The sequence below is a fragment of the Pseudorca crassidens genome, chromosome 11 (assembly GCF_039906515.1).
Source record: "Pseudorca crassidens isolate mPseCra1 chromosome 11, mPseCra1.hap1, whole genome shotgun sequence".
Taxonomy (NCBI): domain Eukaryota; kingdom Metazoa; phylum Chordata; class Mammalia; order Artiodactyla; family Delphinidae; genus Pseudorca; species Pseudorca crassidens.
In genome coordinates, this window is record NC_090306.1 from 97894823 (window position 1) to 97910124 (window position 15302).

At 39.6% G+C, this 15302-nt stretch overlaps 1 protein-coding gene across 9 annotated transcripts in view; it reads left to right on the top strand.

Moving 5' to 3' along the window:
- Window positions 1-15302, top strand: part of TNRC6B (trinucleotide repeat containing adaptor 6B) — a 261509-nt gene that overhangs the window by 172494 nt on the left and 73713 nt on the right. For 8 of the 9 annotated variants that reach the window (XM_067698163.1, XM_067698167.1, XM_067698165.1 and 5 more), the window contains one exon: window positions 3966-4053. In XM_067698163.1, coding sequence (XP_067554264.1) covers window positions 3966-4053 — 88 coding nt within the window. The other variant, XM_067698171.1, reaches the window with a different exon arrangement.

Sequence of the window (15302 nt, forward strand, 5' to 3'; positions counted from 1 at the left end):
GTATTTGATTGTTGTATGGGAGGTTTGATTTTTGAAGTATAAATAGATATGTTTTAAAGTGTAGGCTTAGCACAGGAATTTAGAGTAGTTGTTCTCAACTCCAACTACATGTTAGAACCACTTGGGGGTGGGGGCTGTGGGGAAAAAACCCCATTGATTCCTATGTAATTGATCTGGAGTACTGCCTGGGCAGTGGTTTTACTGATGTTTGTTTTTTGGTGTTTTGTTTTGGGAAACAACCTTGAACTTACTGAAAAGTTACAACTATGATTTTGGGGAAAAAAACACAACACTTTTTTCCCTTAATAATTAAAAAAAAAATTGCTGACCCAATGTCCCATCACATACATCCTTTCCCCAATAATTAGAATACTAGTGTATTTCTAAAAAACACAAAGAGTCTCCTATATATGCACAATAAAACCATCAAAAAAAAATTAACACTGATACATTACTACCATTTAATCTTTAGCTCCTTTTCAAGGTTTAACACTGGCCCCAGTAATGGCCTTTATAGCAAAAGGATCACACTTTGCAATTGGTGGTTGTATCTCTTTAGTCTCCTTCCATTTGGAACACTTCCCCAATCTTCCCTTAGTGTTCATTACCTTGAAACTTCTGAAGATTGCAAACCAGTAGTTTTCTAAAATGTCTCTCAATTTGGGGCTGTTTGATGTTTCCTCGTGATGATATTCAGGTTATACGTATCATAGGAGTGATGCTGTGTTCTCAGAGCATCCAATCAGGTGACTCATAATTTCAGTTTGTCCCATTATTGATATTCACATAGATTATTGATTAAGGTAGTGTCTGCCAGGCTTCTCCTCTGTATAATTACTATTTTCTCTTTTATAATCAGTAAGTATTTTTATGGTGTGATGCTTTAAAACTCTATTACATTCCTTGTCATTTTCAATGTATTCATTTACTTATTTCTATCTGTATAGACTGATGTTTTCCTGTTTTATGCAATGGCCTGTAATCTGTTACTATCATTACTTATTTTTATTGTCACATTGTCCCAGATGTAGCTTGTAGGAGCCCCTTCAAGCCTTTGTGACCATTTGACGTGTCCCATCATTTGTAGATTTCCTTGCTTCTTGGCAAATAGGCATTCCAGGCTCATTTTGTGTGTTCCATGTTCAAGCCCCCAAATTAGCTCTTTTTCCAAAGAACTCTGGTTCTCTTAGTAAAGAATGGTATTTAGAAGACATAATCTGGGTTCGAGGTGTGTTATACCTACAGTATTTGGACGTTGCTTGTTCCCAAGCCCTCTCAGTGATAGAGCTAGACAATAAGCGTGTGTGTGCGCATACATGAAGGAAATATACACATATGGGCACACAAAGTTACATCTACTTTTTTTGTTATGTCAGTCTGTATGTGTTAAAAATCATGAGTTCATGCCAATAACTAATTCTGATCCAACGTTACAGGGTTCATTTGAGATTTCTCCTTTTCCATTTGGTAACTCCTTTTTTCAGTAGTGAGAAACCTGATTGTCATCATCGTTAATATATTTACTTATTGGTCAATCCCCCATATGTAATGGATCTCCCATCACCACCACCATAGATGCCTTCCCTGCATGGATGCCCTCTTCACCCCTGTTAGGCTCTGATGCAGCATAGAGATGTTTTAAAGCTCCCCAAATGGTACTAACGTGCAGCCAAGATAGAGCACAACCGAATTAGAAGAAAAGTGAACCCCACACTTTCTGATTCATTATTAAGCAAATGGTAGGTTTTTAAGTCAGGCTTGGTTTGGGAAAATAAATTCTTCCTAAGGAAGTGAAATTTAAAGAGAAGACTCAATTCTACCAACACACGGAGTAAAAGATCAGGGTGAAAGCACAGCCTGTCTCCTGGAAAGCTTTGAAAAATATTTGTTTTGGAAATAAATCTGCTTGTAGTGAACATAAATTTCAGTCCCTTTCCCTGAATTACCTGTTTATAGGAAAAAATATTTGAAAAGCTTAGTTGTTTTTTAAAAAGGTGTCTCATTAAAGACTTACTGCTTTATCTTCTGTTTCCAATGTTTATCACTTGACATATTGAAATAGTAATGTATAAAACGGATCACACAATTCTAAAAAAAAAAAAAGACTGCTTTTTATTTTTCTACATTGCATTTAAAAAATAAACTTTTAGTTTTGCAACTTAATGCTTTTTAGAGCATTGAATATTTAAACAGGAGATATTCAGGCTGTGGTTGCTCTTTTTCTGTAGTCAGTTTTAGTTTAAAATATGGAAATCAAGTTACAGTAACTGGGTCATGAGGAACCCCATCTTCTTCCATTTGCAGCCAGAGGAAGCGAGAGGCCGTAGGAGCCAAATATAACAGGATCTGTGGCCAGCCTACCTTAGATGGTCAACATCTATCTTGCCAATTTTCGTAAGTCCATTTTCTTAAAGCAGTCCACGGCTGCAAGTGGATTTTCACCAAGAACTTCACACTTAGGCTGATGGCACACAATCTGACTCCAAAGAAATCCAGCCTTAAACCTAAGGAAATTACAATAAAATCTCTTCCTTGATTTTATTTTTGAAGTGTTCATGGAAGTTGCCTTGGACTATGAATCGTGGATTTTAGGCTTTTGTATATTAACGCCCAGAGATACAGAAGGAGAAAGGGCAGTATTTGTGAATGTAGAAAGAGCCACTGAAAACTTGATATATAGGTAAAGCACTTATTTTTTGTTTGTTTATTAGTTCTTGTTTTCTATAAATAAAGCACTATTTACCTATTCATGAGAGTGTGCCTCAGTGTGGGTCCTCAGTTCCTTTTAGGTAGGTTGAGTGAGTTTCACTCCCCAAACTTGAGTCCTTCAAGGACCATCTTTGTGATCTTTGTCACGTCTGCAAACATTCAACATTTTTCTTTAATTTCTCTGACATTTAATTTAGCCTTTTTCTAGGTGATATCTGTGCAACCGTGGACTCGGTGTGTCGGATCACCTAAAATCACAAGTACTGCAGGCAGCATCTGCTCAGAGGTTGGAACTGGGAGCTGGATCCCTAACTCTCCTTCCAGCTCTGAAATTCAATAAGCATGGCGTCTGGAGTTTCCTGCCTTGTGGCTACACCACAAGGTTACACCAGTGGTTGTTTATGCATTTTTCCCAGTCAATACATAGAAGTTGACAGCCTTCTATATATATTAGAATATTAGACTATAGGTAAGAATATAATATATAGTAGAATAAATATTACATTTTACAGTTATTTTTCAAATGTGAGGTATAAGTTACAGTTTCTTAGGATTCAGCATGTTTCTTCAACTAGATTTTTTTTATGTTTTATTTTAATTGAGGAGAGCAAAACCTGATGATCTTAATTGTCAAATCACCCAATAGGGAATACATGGGTTTGTAGGACCTTCAATACTGCCTTAAAAACACAAGTAGAAAACATGTAAAACATACAGTGTTAATAATGCAGAAGAAAAATATGGAATTTAGAACATAGGGTTTTATGTTCACCGCTCTGAAGCTGTCATGGGAAAACACCTAAGTTATGATAAATACCTGTGTACCAAAACTGAAGTCATGTTCTGCATTATTTGTGAGGAATATTGTCAGAAGCCAACTGGATGTTGTCATATATTCAAATCAGGTTCTTTGCTGAGTGGAAATACATTAATCTCGTGTGTGTGTGTGTGTGTGTGTGTGTGTGTGTGTGTGTGTGTGTGTGTGTTTAGGAAGATATTATAAAGCCTCTCTTTAATGGGTTTCTTTAAAACCAAACTTAATGTCATGTTTTGCAAAGGGGGTTACAAACCAAAATAAAGGGGATAACTAAATGTGGTGAGTTTTATGTATCCTCCTAGCTTAAGTAGAATACTGTGCTCTGCTCAGTCAGAGATGAAATGTTTGTTGCCTTGCCTACCATCTATAAGCATTTAATTTGCTACACAAATAAACTGTGGATAGAGATGTTTAACCTTGTGTGACATTACTTTAACAGAGAGAAGGAGCAAGAAAGGGAAGAACAGTTAATGGAAGACAAGAAAAGGAAGAAAGAGGATAAAAAGAAAAAAGAAGCCACTCAGAAGGTGGGTTTTACCAATTAAAGTCTGTCTTTACGTAGCCAAGCATCTAGAATAAGTAACTGCCTTAGTTTGGATACCTGACAATCTTAATAATGCTACTTGAGGCATTAATTTACTTAAGAGTTTTAAGATTTGAAAGTGGGAGAAAGTTAAAGACCTGCATTTGTTACCATAAAGTAGATGTTAAATTAATGCTATAGCTGATTTTATTGAAAACAACAGTAAACAATACTGAGAAAAGCAAGAGAGTTACCGACACTTAAATGCTTGTACTGTTTCCTTATTTGTGTCATGATTAATCTCCATTTTCTTAAGCTTGTAGAATAACTTTTCAAAGCTTGCCATTTGCCCTGATCTTGTCCTTCTGGTCCACCTACAACATTATCATTTATATGAGTCTACCTTTTGATAATTCTGTAAAGAAATCTCCCTCAGAGAGGATCTGGTGGGCTTGCTTCATGCTCTGGGGGAGATAGTATTGCACAGCTTTGAGGCATTTGCTTGGGGAAAAAAAGATGCTAAAAGAAAAAAAGACAGAGCTTCCCTGGTGGTGCCGTGGTTGAGAATCAGCCTGCCAATGTAGGGGACACGGGTTCAAGCCCTGGTCCAGGAAGATCCCACATGCCGCAGAGTGACTAAGCCCGTGAGCCACAACTACTGAGCCTGCGCTCTAGAGCCTGCAAGGCACAACTACTGAGCCGGCGTGCCTAGAACCCGTGCTCCGCAACAAGAGAAGCCACCGCAATGAGAAGCCCGCTCACCACAATGAAGAGTAGCCCCCGCCCTCTGCAACTAGAGAAAGGCTGCGCGCAGCAACAAAGAACCAACACAGCCAAAAATAAATAAATAAGTAAATTTATAAAAAAGAAAAAAAGACATAGGACTGACAACTGTCAAGTCTTAGTTGAAGTGTTTGCCTGACAGTGTTGTGGGGAACAGAGAGTGGGTAGACCTCCCCGCCCTGCCCCCTCTGCTGAAGAGCGTGCCCCTCTGCCCTGGCCACTGTCTGAGCTAACTTCCCCCACTTCACTGCAGACTCTGGCTCGGCACGGTTGCATTTCTGCCTTTGCAAAGTGCCCGGCAGAATCACTTTGCCTCTAGTTCTTGTTACCACCACCTGAAGCACTTGGGAAGCAGGGCCTCAGTGTGAGGCAGGTTTGAGGGTCCCTGCTGTGGAGCCAGGTTACTGAAGCTAAGTTCATGGAGGGGAAACAGTTACCAGCTTCAGAGGGAACTCTAGATTTAGAAACAGACTCTAGAAATTCGAACTCAAGGGACACTACAAGTTACCCCAGCACTGTTGGATAGAGTGTTTCCCATTATTCTGTTCTCTGAATTATTGAAATCATTTGGGAGTGCGGGCACAAAAAAAAACAGTGGAAATATTTTCTGAATTGGATTGCATATGACGCTGCCACATTAAACATGTGAAATGTAATTTATCTTTTCTTCAAGACTTAATTAAAAGGAATATTTATTATTGTTTGGTGCTGTAATAGACTACTATGCTCTTTAAGGTTTTGTCTGCTTTTAATTGTGTTTCTGGTTCTGTTAATAGTGGTGTGCTCACCATCACATCTTCATGCTGTCAGGGTACCTGCTTCTAATCTGAGCTTGTTAGAACTGCCTAAAATGACAGTAAAGAGCCTGAATAAAAATGTCAGATGACGACCCAGAGGCTTTTTTTTTTTTTTTTTTTGCAGTACGTGGGCCTCTCACTGTTGTGGCCTCTCCCGTCGCGGAGCACAGGCTCCAGACGCACAGGCTCAGCAGCCATGGCTCACAGGCCCAGCCGCTCCACGGCATGTGGGATCTTCCTGGACTGGGGCACGAACCCATGTCCCCTGCATCGGCAGGCGGACTCTCAACCACTGCGCCACCAGGGAAGCCCCCAGAGGCTTCTTTTTTATACTTGGTGGATACTGCCACATTCCACGTCACCAAGGTTGTGATGTGCGGGTCCACCAGCTCTAGGGTATCAGGGGCATTGTACCCACATGCAGTGACCTTCCTACAGGAGTGATGGGATAGTGAACCTCAGTGTAGGCTTCCTTCCTTCCTCCCTCCCTCCCTCCCTCCCTCCCTCCCTCCCTCCCTTCCTTCTTTCCTTCCATTTATGGCTGCCTTGGGTCTTCGTTGCTGCGCGTGAGCTTTCTCTGGTTGCAGCAAGTGGAGGCTGCTCTTTGTTGCGGTGCGTGGGCTTCTCATTGCGGTGGCTTCTCTTGTTGTGGAGCACGGGCTCTAGGCGTGCGGGCTTCAATAGTTGTGGCACGCGGGCTCAATAGTTGTGGCTCATGGGCTCTAGAGCACAGGCTCAGTAGTTGTGGTGCACGGGCTTGCTCTGTGGCACATGGGATCTTCCCAGACTGGGGCTCGAACCTGTGTCCCCTGCATTGGCAGGCAGATTCTCAACCACTGCGCCACCAGGGAAGCCCCAAGGCTTTCTTCCTTTAGGGCATTCACATTTCATCTAATAAATTGTTACAAAAATTGGATTTTGCAGTCTGTGGGAATACGTGGTTATAAGCTGGCCACTGGGGAACTTGAACAAAGGCTGGTTACAAGAAGATGCCTAATAGAGTGATTGTTTTAGGCAATTGTACAGTTCATCCTCATTCTTCACATAGATAACCATGTTTTTTAACCTGAAACGTCAATACTAGAAGTGATTAATAAAATGTGCATCTGTAAACCTTCGTTGTGGATCCTACTAAGAAAAATGATTTAAAATAAAAGATGGTGTGGATTTATTTGAGAGTGAATTGGGATTATTTATGCAGAGAATTTCATATATACAGCTGGACAGTCACCCCCGTGTATTTGCATCTGCATTAAGAACTGGTTTAAAAGTTACAGCAAAGAGGAAAATCACTATAAATGAAATTTCAAATGGTTAATTATGAACAATAAAAATTCACTCATTTTTGTTCAGAAATGTTCTAGATTGGCTGACACAGGATCTAGGCTTAACACATGGCCTTTGATATTGTTTTATCATACTGAACCATTGTGTAATTTCAGAATTAGATTCTGATTTAGCACTTTTAAGGAGCGAGCACAAAGCTCACCATGTGACCGTCTTAGTGGTTTCTGACCTCACTGTAGAGACAGCACCTCAACTAGGAGGCATAAAATGTGCTATAATGCAAAGAATGGTAGAGAATGTGCCAGAGGTTCTATAATGGGGTCATTCATTCAGTCAGTCAGCAAACGTGCTATAATGCAAAGAATGGTAGAGAATGTGCCAGAGGTTCTATAATGGGGTCATTCATTCAGTCAGTCAGCAAACATTTGTGGTGCCTCTTCCTAGTGCTTCCACATCTTTCTCTCAGCCTACCCCATTGCTTTACAATCATCTCTTTCTGTCTACCCCATTAGACTGGCTCTTAAGTTTCTCAAGACTTTATTCATATTTGTATTTCCAGTAACTAGGACAGTGCCCAGTGCAAAAGTGTCAAAAAATGTTTGTTTGGGCTTCCCTGGTGGCGCACTGGTTGAGAGTCTGCCTGCCGATGCAGGGGACACGGGTTCGTGCCCTGGTCCGGGAAGATCCCACGTGCCGTGGAGCGGCTGGGCCCGTGAGCCATGCCCGCTGAGCCTGCGCGTCCGGAGCCTGTGCTCCACAGCAGGAGAGGCCACAACAGTGAGAGGCCCATGTACCGCAAAAAAAAAAAAAAAAAAGTTTAATAAGTGAATGGGGATGGCGGAGTCAAGATGGCATACTAGGAGGACGTGGAATTCACATCTCCTCACAACTAGGGCACCTACCAGGCACCAGTGGGGGACCACGGACACCTAAGGGGACGGGAGGAACCCCCAGCAACGGACTTGCAGGATCTTGGTTCCCAGGCCGGAGGTCGGGCCCGAGCTCCTGTGGTGGGAGCTCCGAGTCCAAACCACTGGACTAACAGAGAACCTCAGACCCCAAGGAATATCAGTTGGAGGGAGGCCTCCCAGAGGTCCTCATCTCAGCACCAAGACGCAGCACTATCCCACTGCCTGCAAACTCCAGTGCTGGACCTCTCAGGCCAAACAACCAGTAAGACAGGAATACAGCACCACCCATAAAAAAAAAAAAAAATGAAATGACAAAAAAATCTGTTACAGGAGAAGGAGAAAGGTAAAAACCTACAAGACCAAATGTAGACGAAATAGGCAACCTACCTGAAAAAGAATTCAGAGTAATGATAGTAAAGATGATCCAGAATCTCAGAAACAGAACGGAGACAATACAAGGAACGTTTAACAAGGATCAAGGAGAACTAAAGAGCAAACAAGCAGGGACGAACACCACAATTAGTGCAATTAAAAATACTCTAGAAGGAACCAACGACAGGATAACTGAGGCAGAAGAACGGATAAGTGAGCTGGAAGACAGAATGGTGGAAATAACTGCCAGGGAGCAGATTAAAGAAGAAAGAATGAAAAGAACTGAGGACAGTCTCAGAGACCTCTGGGGCAACACTAAACACACCAGCATTGGAATTACAGGGGTCCTAGAAGAAGAAGAGAAAAAGAAAGGTACTGAGAAAATATCTGAAGAGATTATAGTCGAAAACTTCCCTAACATGGGAAAGGAAATAGTCAATCAAGTCCAGGAAGCACAGAGAGTACCATACAGGGTAAACCCAAAGAGAAACACGCCGAGACACATATTAATCAAACTAAATAAAAGAAAAAATGTTAAAAGCAGCAAAGAAAAAGCAACAAATAACATATAAGGGAATCCCCATAAGGTTAACAGCTGATTTTTCAGCAGAAACCCTGCAAGCCAGAGGGAGTGGCAGGACATATTTAAAGTGAGGGAAGGGAAGAACCTACAACCAAGATTACTCTACCCAGCAAGGATCTCACTCAGATTCGATGGAGAAATTAAAACCTTTACAGATAAGCAAAAGTTAAGAGAATTCAGCACCACCAAACCAGCTTTACAACAAATGCTAAAGGAACTTCTCTAGGCAGGAAACACAGGAGAAGGAAAAGACCTACAGTAACAAACCCAAAACAATTAAGAAAATGGTAATAGGAACATACATATCGATAATTACCTTAAATGTAAATGGATTAGATGCTCCAGCCAAAAGACGTAGACTGGCTAAATGGATACAGAAACAAGACCCGTATATATTGCTATCTACAGGAGACCCTGTAGCTGGAGTAGCAATTCTCATATCAGACAAAATAGACTTTAAAATAAAGACTATTACAAGAGACAAAGAAGGACACTACGTAATGATCAAGGGATCAATCCAAGAAGAAGATATAACAATTGTAAATATTTATGTTCCTAACATAGGAGCACCTCAATACATAAGGCAAATGCTAACAGCCATAAAAGGGGAAGCTGACAGTAACACAATCATAGTAGGGGACTTCTAACACCCCACTTTCACCAGTGGACAGCTCATCCAAAATGAAAACAAATAAGGAAACACAAGCTTTAAATGATACATTAAAAAAGATGGAGTTAATTGGTATTTATAGGACATTCCATCCCAAAACAACAGAATACACTTTCTTCTCAAGTGCTCATGGAACATTCTCTATGAGAATGTTCATGGATAGATCATATCTTGGGTCACAAATCAAGCCTTGGTAAATTTAAGAAAATTGAAATCGTATCAAGTACCTTTTCTGACCACAACGCTATGAGACTAGATATCAATTACAGGAAAAAAATCTGTAAAAAAATACAAACACGTAAAGGCTAAACAGTACTCTGCTAAATAACCAAGAGATCACTGAAGAAAGCAAAGAGGAAATCAAAAAATACCTAGAAACACATGACAGTGAAAACACGACAACCAAAACCTATGGGATGCAGCAAAAGCAATTCTAAAAGGGAAGTTTATAGTAATACAGTCCTACCTCAAGAAACAAACATTTCAAATAAACAACCTAACCTTACACCTAAAGCAACTAGAGAAAGAAGAACAAAAAAACTCCAAAGTTAGCAGAAGGAAAGAAATCATAAAGATCAGACTAGAAATAAGTGGAAAAGAAATGAAGGCAACAGTAGCAAAGATCAATAAAACTAAAAGCTGGTTCTTTGAGAAGATAAACAAAATTGATAAACCCTTAGCCAGACTTATCAAGACAAAAAGGGCAAAGACTCAAATCAACAGAATTAGAAATGAAAACGGAAGAGTAACAGCTGACACTGCAGAAATGCAAAGGGTAATGAGAGATTACTACAAGCAACTATATGCCAATAAAATGGACAACCTGGAAGAAATGGATAAATCTTAGAAAAGCACAACCTTCTGAGACTGAACCAGGAAGAAACAGAAAATATAAACAGACCATTCACAAGCACTGAAATTGAAACTGTGATTAAAAATCTTCCAACAAACAAAAGCCCAGGACCAGATAACTTCACAGGCAAGTTCTGTCAAACATTTAGAGAAAAGCTAACACCTATCCTTCTCAAACTCTTCCAAAATATAGCAGAGGGAGGAACACTCCCAAACTTATTCTACGAGACCACCATCACCCTGGTACCAAAACCAGACAAAGATGTCACAAAAAAAGAGAACTACAGACCAATATCTCTGATGAACATAGGTGCAAAAATCCTCAACAAAATACTAGCAGACAGAATCCAACAACACATTAAAAGGATCATACACCATGATCAAGTGGGATTTATCCCAGGGATGCAAGGATTCTTCAATATACGCAAATCAGTCAATGTGATACACCATATTAACAAATTGAAGGAGAAAAACCATATGATCATCTCTATAGATGCAGAAAAACCTTTTGACAAAATTCAACATCCATTTATGATAAAAAAAACTCTCCAGAAAGTAGGCATAGAGGGAACCTACGTCAACAGAATAAAGGCCACATATGACAAAGCCACAGGCAACATCGTTCTCAGTGGTGAAAAACTGAAATCATTTCCTCTAAGATCAGGAACAGGACAAGGTGGCCCACTTTCACCACTGTTATTCAACATAGTTTTGGAAGTTTTAGCCACAGCAGTCAGAGAAGAAAAATAAATAAAAGGAATCCAAATCGGAAAAGAAGAAGTAAAACTGTCACTGTTTGCAGATGACATGATACTATACATAGAGAATCCTAAACATGCTACCAGAAACCTACTAGAGCTAATCACTAAATTTGGTAGAGTAGCAGGATACAAAATTAATGCACAGAAATCTCTTGCATTCCTATATACTAATGATGAAAAATCTGAAAGAGAAATTAAGGAAACACTCCCATTTACCATTGCAACAAAAAGAATAAAATACCTAGGAATAAACCTATCTAAGGAGACAAAAGATTGTATGCAGAAAACTGTAAAACACTGATGAAAGAAATTAAAGATGATACAGACAGATGGAGAGATATACTATGTTCTTGGATTGGAAGAATCAACATTGTGAAAATGACTATACTACCCAAAGCAATCTGCAGATTCAATGCAATCCCTATCAAACTACCAAGAGCTTTTTCACAGAGCTAGAACAAAAAATTGCACAATTTGTATGGAAACACAAAAGACCACGAATAGCCAAAGCAATCTTGAGAAAGAAAAATGGAGCTGGAGGAATCAGGCTCCCTGACTTCAGACTATACTGCACAGCTGCAGTAATCAAGAAAGTATGGTACTGGCACAGAAACAGAAATGTAGATCAATGGAACAGGACAGAAAGCCCAGAGATAAACCCATACGCCTATGGTCACCTTATCTTTGATAAAGGAGGCAAGAATATACAATGTAGAAAAGACAGCCTCTTCAATAAGAGGTGTTGGGAAAACTGGACAGCTACATGTAAAAGAATGAAATTAGAACACTCCCTAACACCATACACAAAAATAAACTCAAAATGGATTAATGACCTAAATATAAGGCCAAACAGTATAAAACTCTTAGAGGAAAACATAGGCAGAACACTCTATGACATAAATCACAGCAAGATCCTTTTTGGCCCAAATCCTAGAGAAATGGAAATAAAAACAAAAATAAACAAATGGGACCTAATGAAACTTAAAAGCTTTTGCCCAGCAAAGGAAACCATAAGCAAGACGAAAAGACAACCCTCAGAATGGGAGAAAATATTTGCAAATGAAGCAACCAACAAAGGATTAATTTCCAAAATATACAAGTAGCTCATGCAGCTCAATATTAAAAAAACAAACAACCCAAAGCAAAAATGGGCAGAAGACCTAAATACACATTTCTCCAAAGAAGATATACAGATTGCCAACAAACACATGAAAAGATGCTCAACATCACTAATCATTAGAGAAACGCAAATCAAAACTGCAATGAGCTATCACCTCACACCGGTCAGAATGGCTATCATCTAAAAATCTACAAAGAATAAATGCTGGAGAGGTTGTGAAGAAAAAGGAACCCTCTTGCACTGTTGGTGGGAATGTAAGTTGGTACAGCCACTATGGAGGTTCCTTAAAAAATAAAAATAGAACTACCATATGACCAAGCAATCCCACTATTGGGCATATACCCTGAGAAAACCATAATTCAAAAAGAATCATGTACCATAGTGTTCATTGCAGCACTGTTTACAGTAACCAGAACATGGAAGCAACCTAAGTGTCCATCGACAGATGAATGGATAAAGAAGATGTGGCACATATATACAATGGAATATTACTCAGCTATAAAAAGAAACGAAATTGAGTTATTTGTAGTGAGGTGGCTGGACCTAAAGTCTGTCATACAGAGTGCAGTAAGTCAGAAGGAGAAAAACAATTACCATATGCTAACACATATTATATGGAATCTTAAAAAAAAAAGGTTCTGATGAACCTAGGGGCAGGACAGGAATAAAGACACAGACGTAGAGAATGGACTTGAGGACACAGGGAGGGGGAAGGTAAACTGGGACGAAGTGAGAGAGTAACATTGACATATATACAGTACCAAATGTAAAATAGATAGCTAGTGAGAAGCAGCTGCATGGCACAGGGAGATCAGCTCCGTGCTTTGCGACCACCTAGAGGGGTGGAATAAGGAGGGTGGGAGGGAGATGCAAGAGGGAGGGGATATACGTATGCATATAGCTGATTCACTTTTTTATACAGCAGAAACTAGCACAACACTGTAAAGCATTTATACTCTGATAAAGATGTTTAAAAAAAAAAGAAAAAAAGAAGTGAATGGTCGGGACTTCCCTGGTGGCACAGTGGTTAAGAATCCGCCTGTCAGTGCAGGGGACGTGGGTTCGATCCCTGGTCTGGGAAGATCCGACATGCTGTGGAGCAAGTAAGCCCGTGCGCCACAACTATTGAGCCTGCACTCTAGAGCCTGTGTGCTGCAACTACTAAAGCCTGTGTGCCTAGAGCCCATGCTCCACAATAAGAGAAGCCACTGCAGTGAGAAGCCCGTGCACCGCAATGAAGACTAGCCCCCACTCGCAGCAACGAAGACCCAACACAGCCATAAATACATACATACATACATACATACATACATACATACATACATAAATGTATTTAAAAAAATAAGTGAACGGTCAAGAATGGATGCTGGCAACATAATTTTCCTGAAGAACTGACTTTTATTTAGCTAAATTAAGTTTTTTCTACATAGAAATTAAGCACGAGCTTCTTTTCCTTTATGCTCAGTGGTTATGGCGGTTTGCTCTTTCTAGAACCATCCCTGAGTAAACTGTTAGATTTCACTCATGAGAGAGGTGTCAGAGAAGGATTTCACTCACGTTCGTTAGTCTCCTGCTGCTAAAGAATCATTGTTTAGCGTTGGCAGAACATATGTTTTGATCATCCAGCTTTTCACCGTCTGGGGGCAGCTCTTTTTAACAGAACCCACATTATAAGACACATTTGACATTAGTTGGGTTTGTTGCTTACAGCTAGGGAAGGCATTGACTTCCTGTATAACTGTTCTTCCAAATGGCATTGTGAGAAGTATTTACAGTGGTATAAATCTTTAGTTGCCTTAAGGAATTGGTATGTGGATACAAATCAGTTCATTCTTCGATATGTGGGCTTATAGAAAAATTATACGGTAGAATTGAGCTCTGTAACAGTTAGTACTGGGAAACACATTCATTTTAAGAGGCTGCCTACCACAGAATCAGTACAGCAGAATTAGCTTGTCTTTTAATGCAAGAATGTAAGAAACACTCCAGGAGGTCATCCAAGTGGATTGTTTTAACTCACTGGTGTGCTGGAATCCGTTTTGAAGGGGCTGGTTAGCCACAGGACAGACCTTCCAAAGATGACCATGTTTTCATGAACACCCAAAGCAGTAACTTAGTATGATTGCCAGCCACAAATAATTAAACCTCTTCTATAGGAATATTTTTGTTACAGAAGTCGGAAAACTAATATAAAAATATTTTTTGGAAGATTAACAGTTGGGAAAAGGGGGTCAAAATAACCCATGATCTCAATAATGTGATTTAACCCCTATTGGAATTCTGGTGCATTTCCTTTGGAATATTTTTCTTATTCATGACCTTTTGTGGTTTTGCTTAAATATTATAGGGCATGTATAATTAGACGCTCTCCTTTATTTTCCCCTCTTAATAGCAGAAGCAGTTTTCCGTGTGGCTCCTAGTCATCATTTCCAAACTCTCCAAAAACCCATTATTATATTCAGCATATCCAACCTTTTAAGTTAGTCACTTCCAGAAATGTATTAGTTACTATATAAAGAAATACTTTCAACAAAGCAATCTGTATTTGTTCAAAATTTATATATTTCAACCTTATTGAATATTTCTGTTTCACATTATTTTCTATAAACTTTGATGATAATAGCAGTTATTAAGCATTGGTGTAGGATATCTGATTTAATCCTTACAGCATCCTTTTCTGCAAAGGAGATACTGTTATTATCTTCATTCAAAAGGTAAATTAAAAACTGAGATCGCATAGCCAGGAAGTGGCATAGCTTGGTTTTGAATCCAGCTTTCCTACCGTGATCTCTGATGCCTCTGAGTATGGCCCCTTAAACTTTGCTTTCTAGATTTGAAGTCAAGTGTTTGAGTCCATACTCACAGGTAAATCTTTTTGTCTCTGTAGTTAATTTTGTTTCTGGGCCTCATCCATTTGCTTTTCTCTAGTCATTGCAGTCCCCGAATGGGAAATGGCATTCCCAGTGCAACGACCTCATTTAACGAGAGTGGAATGCTTTTTTGTCTTAAGTTTTAGAATCTTTCATAATGATGGTCGTGTAAGTTATAGCTGGACATATGGCCATTGTGTTTAGAAGGATGTCTGAACTGACTTTTTCTGAATTTTAGGTATGCCTA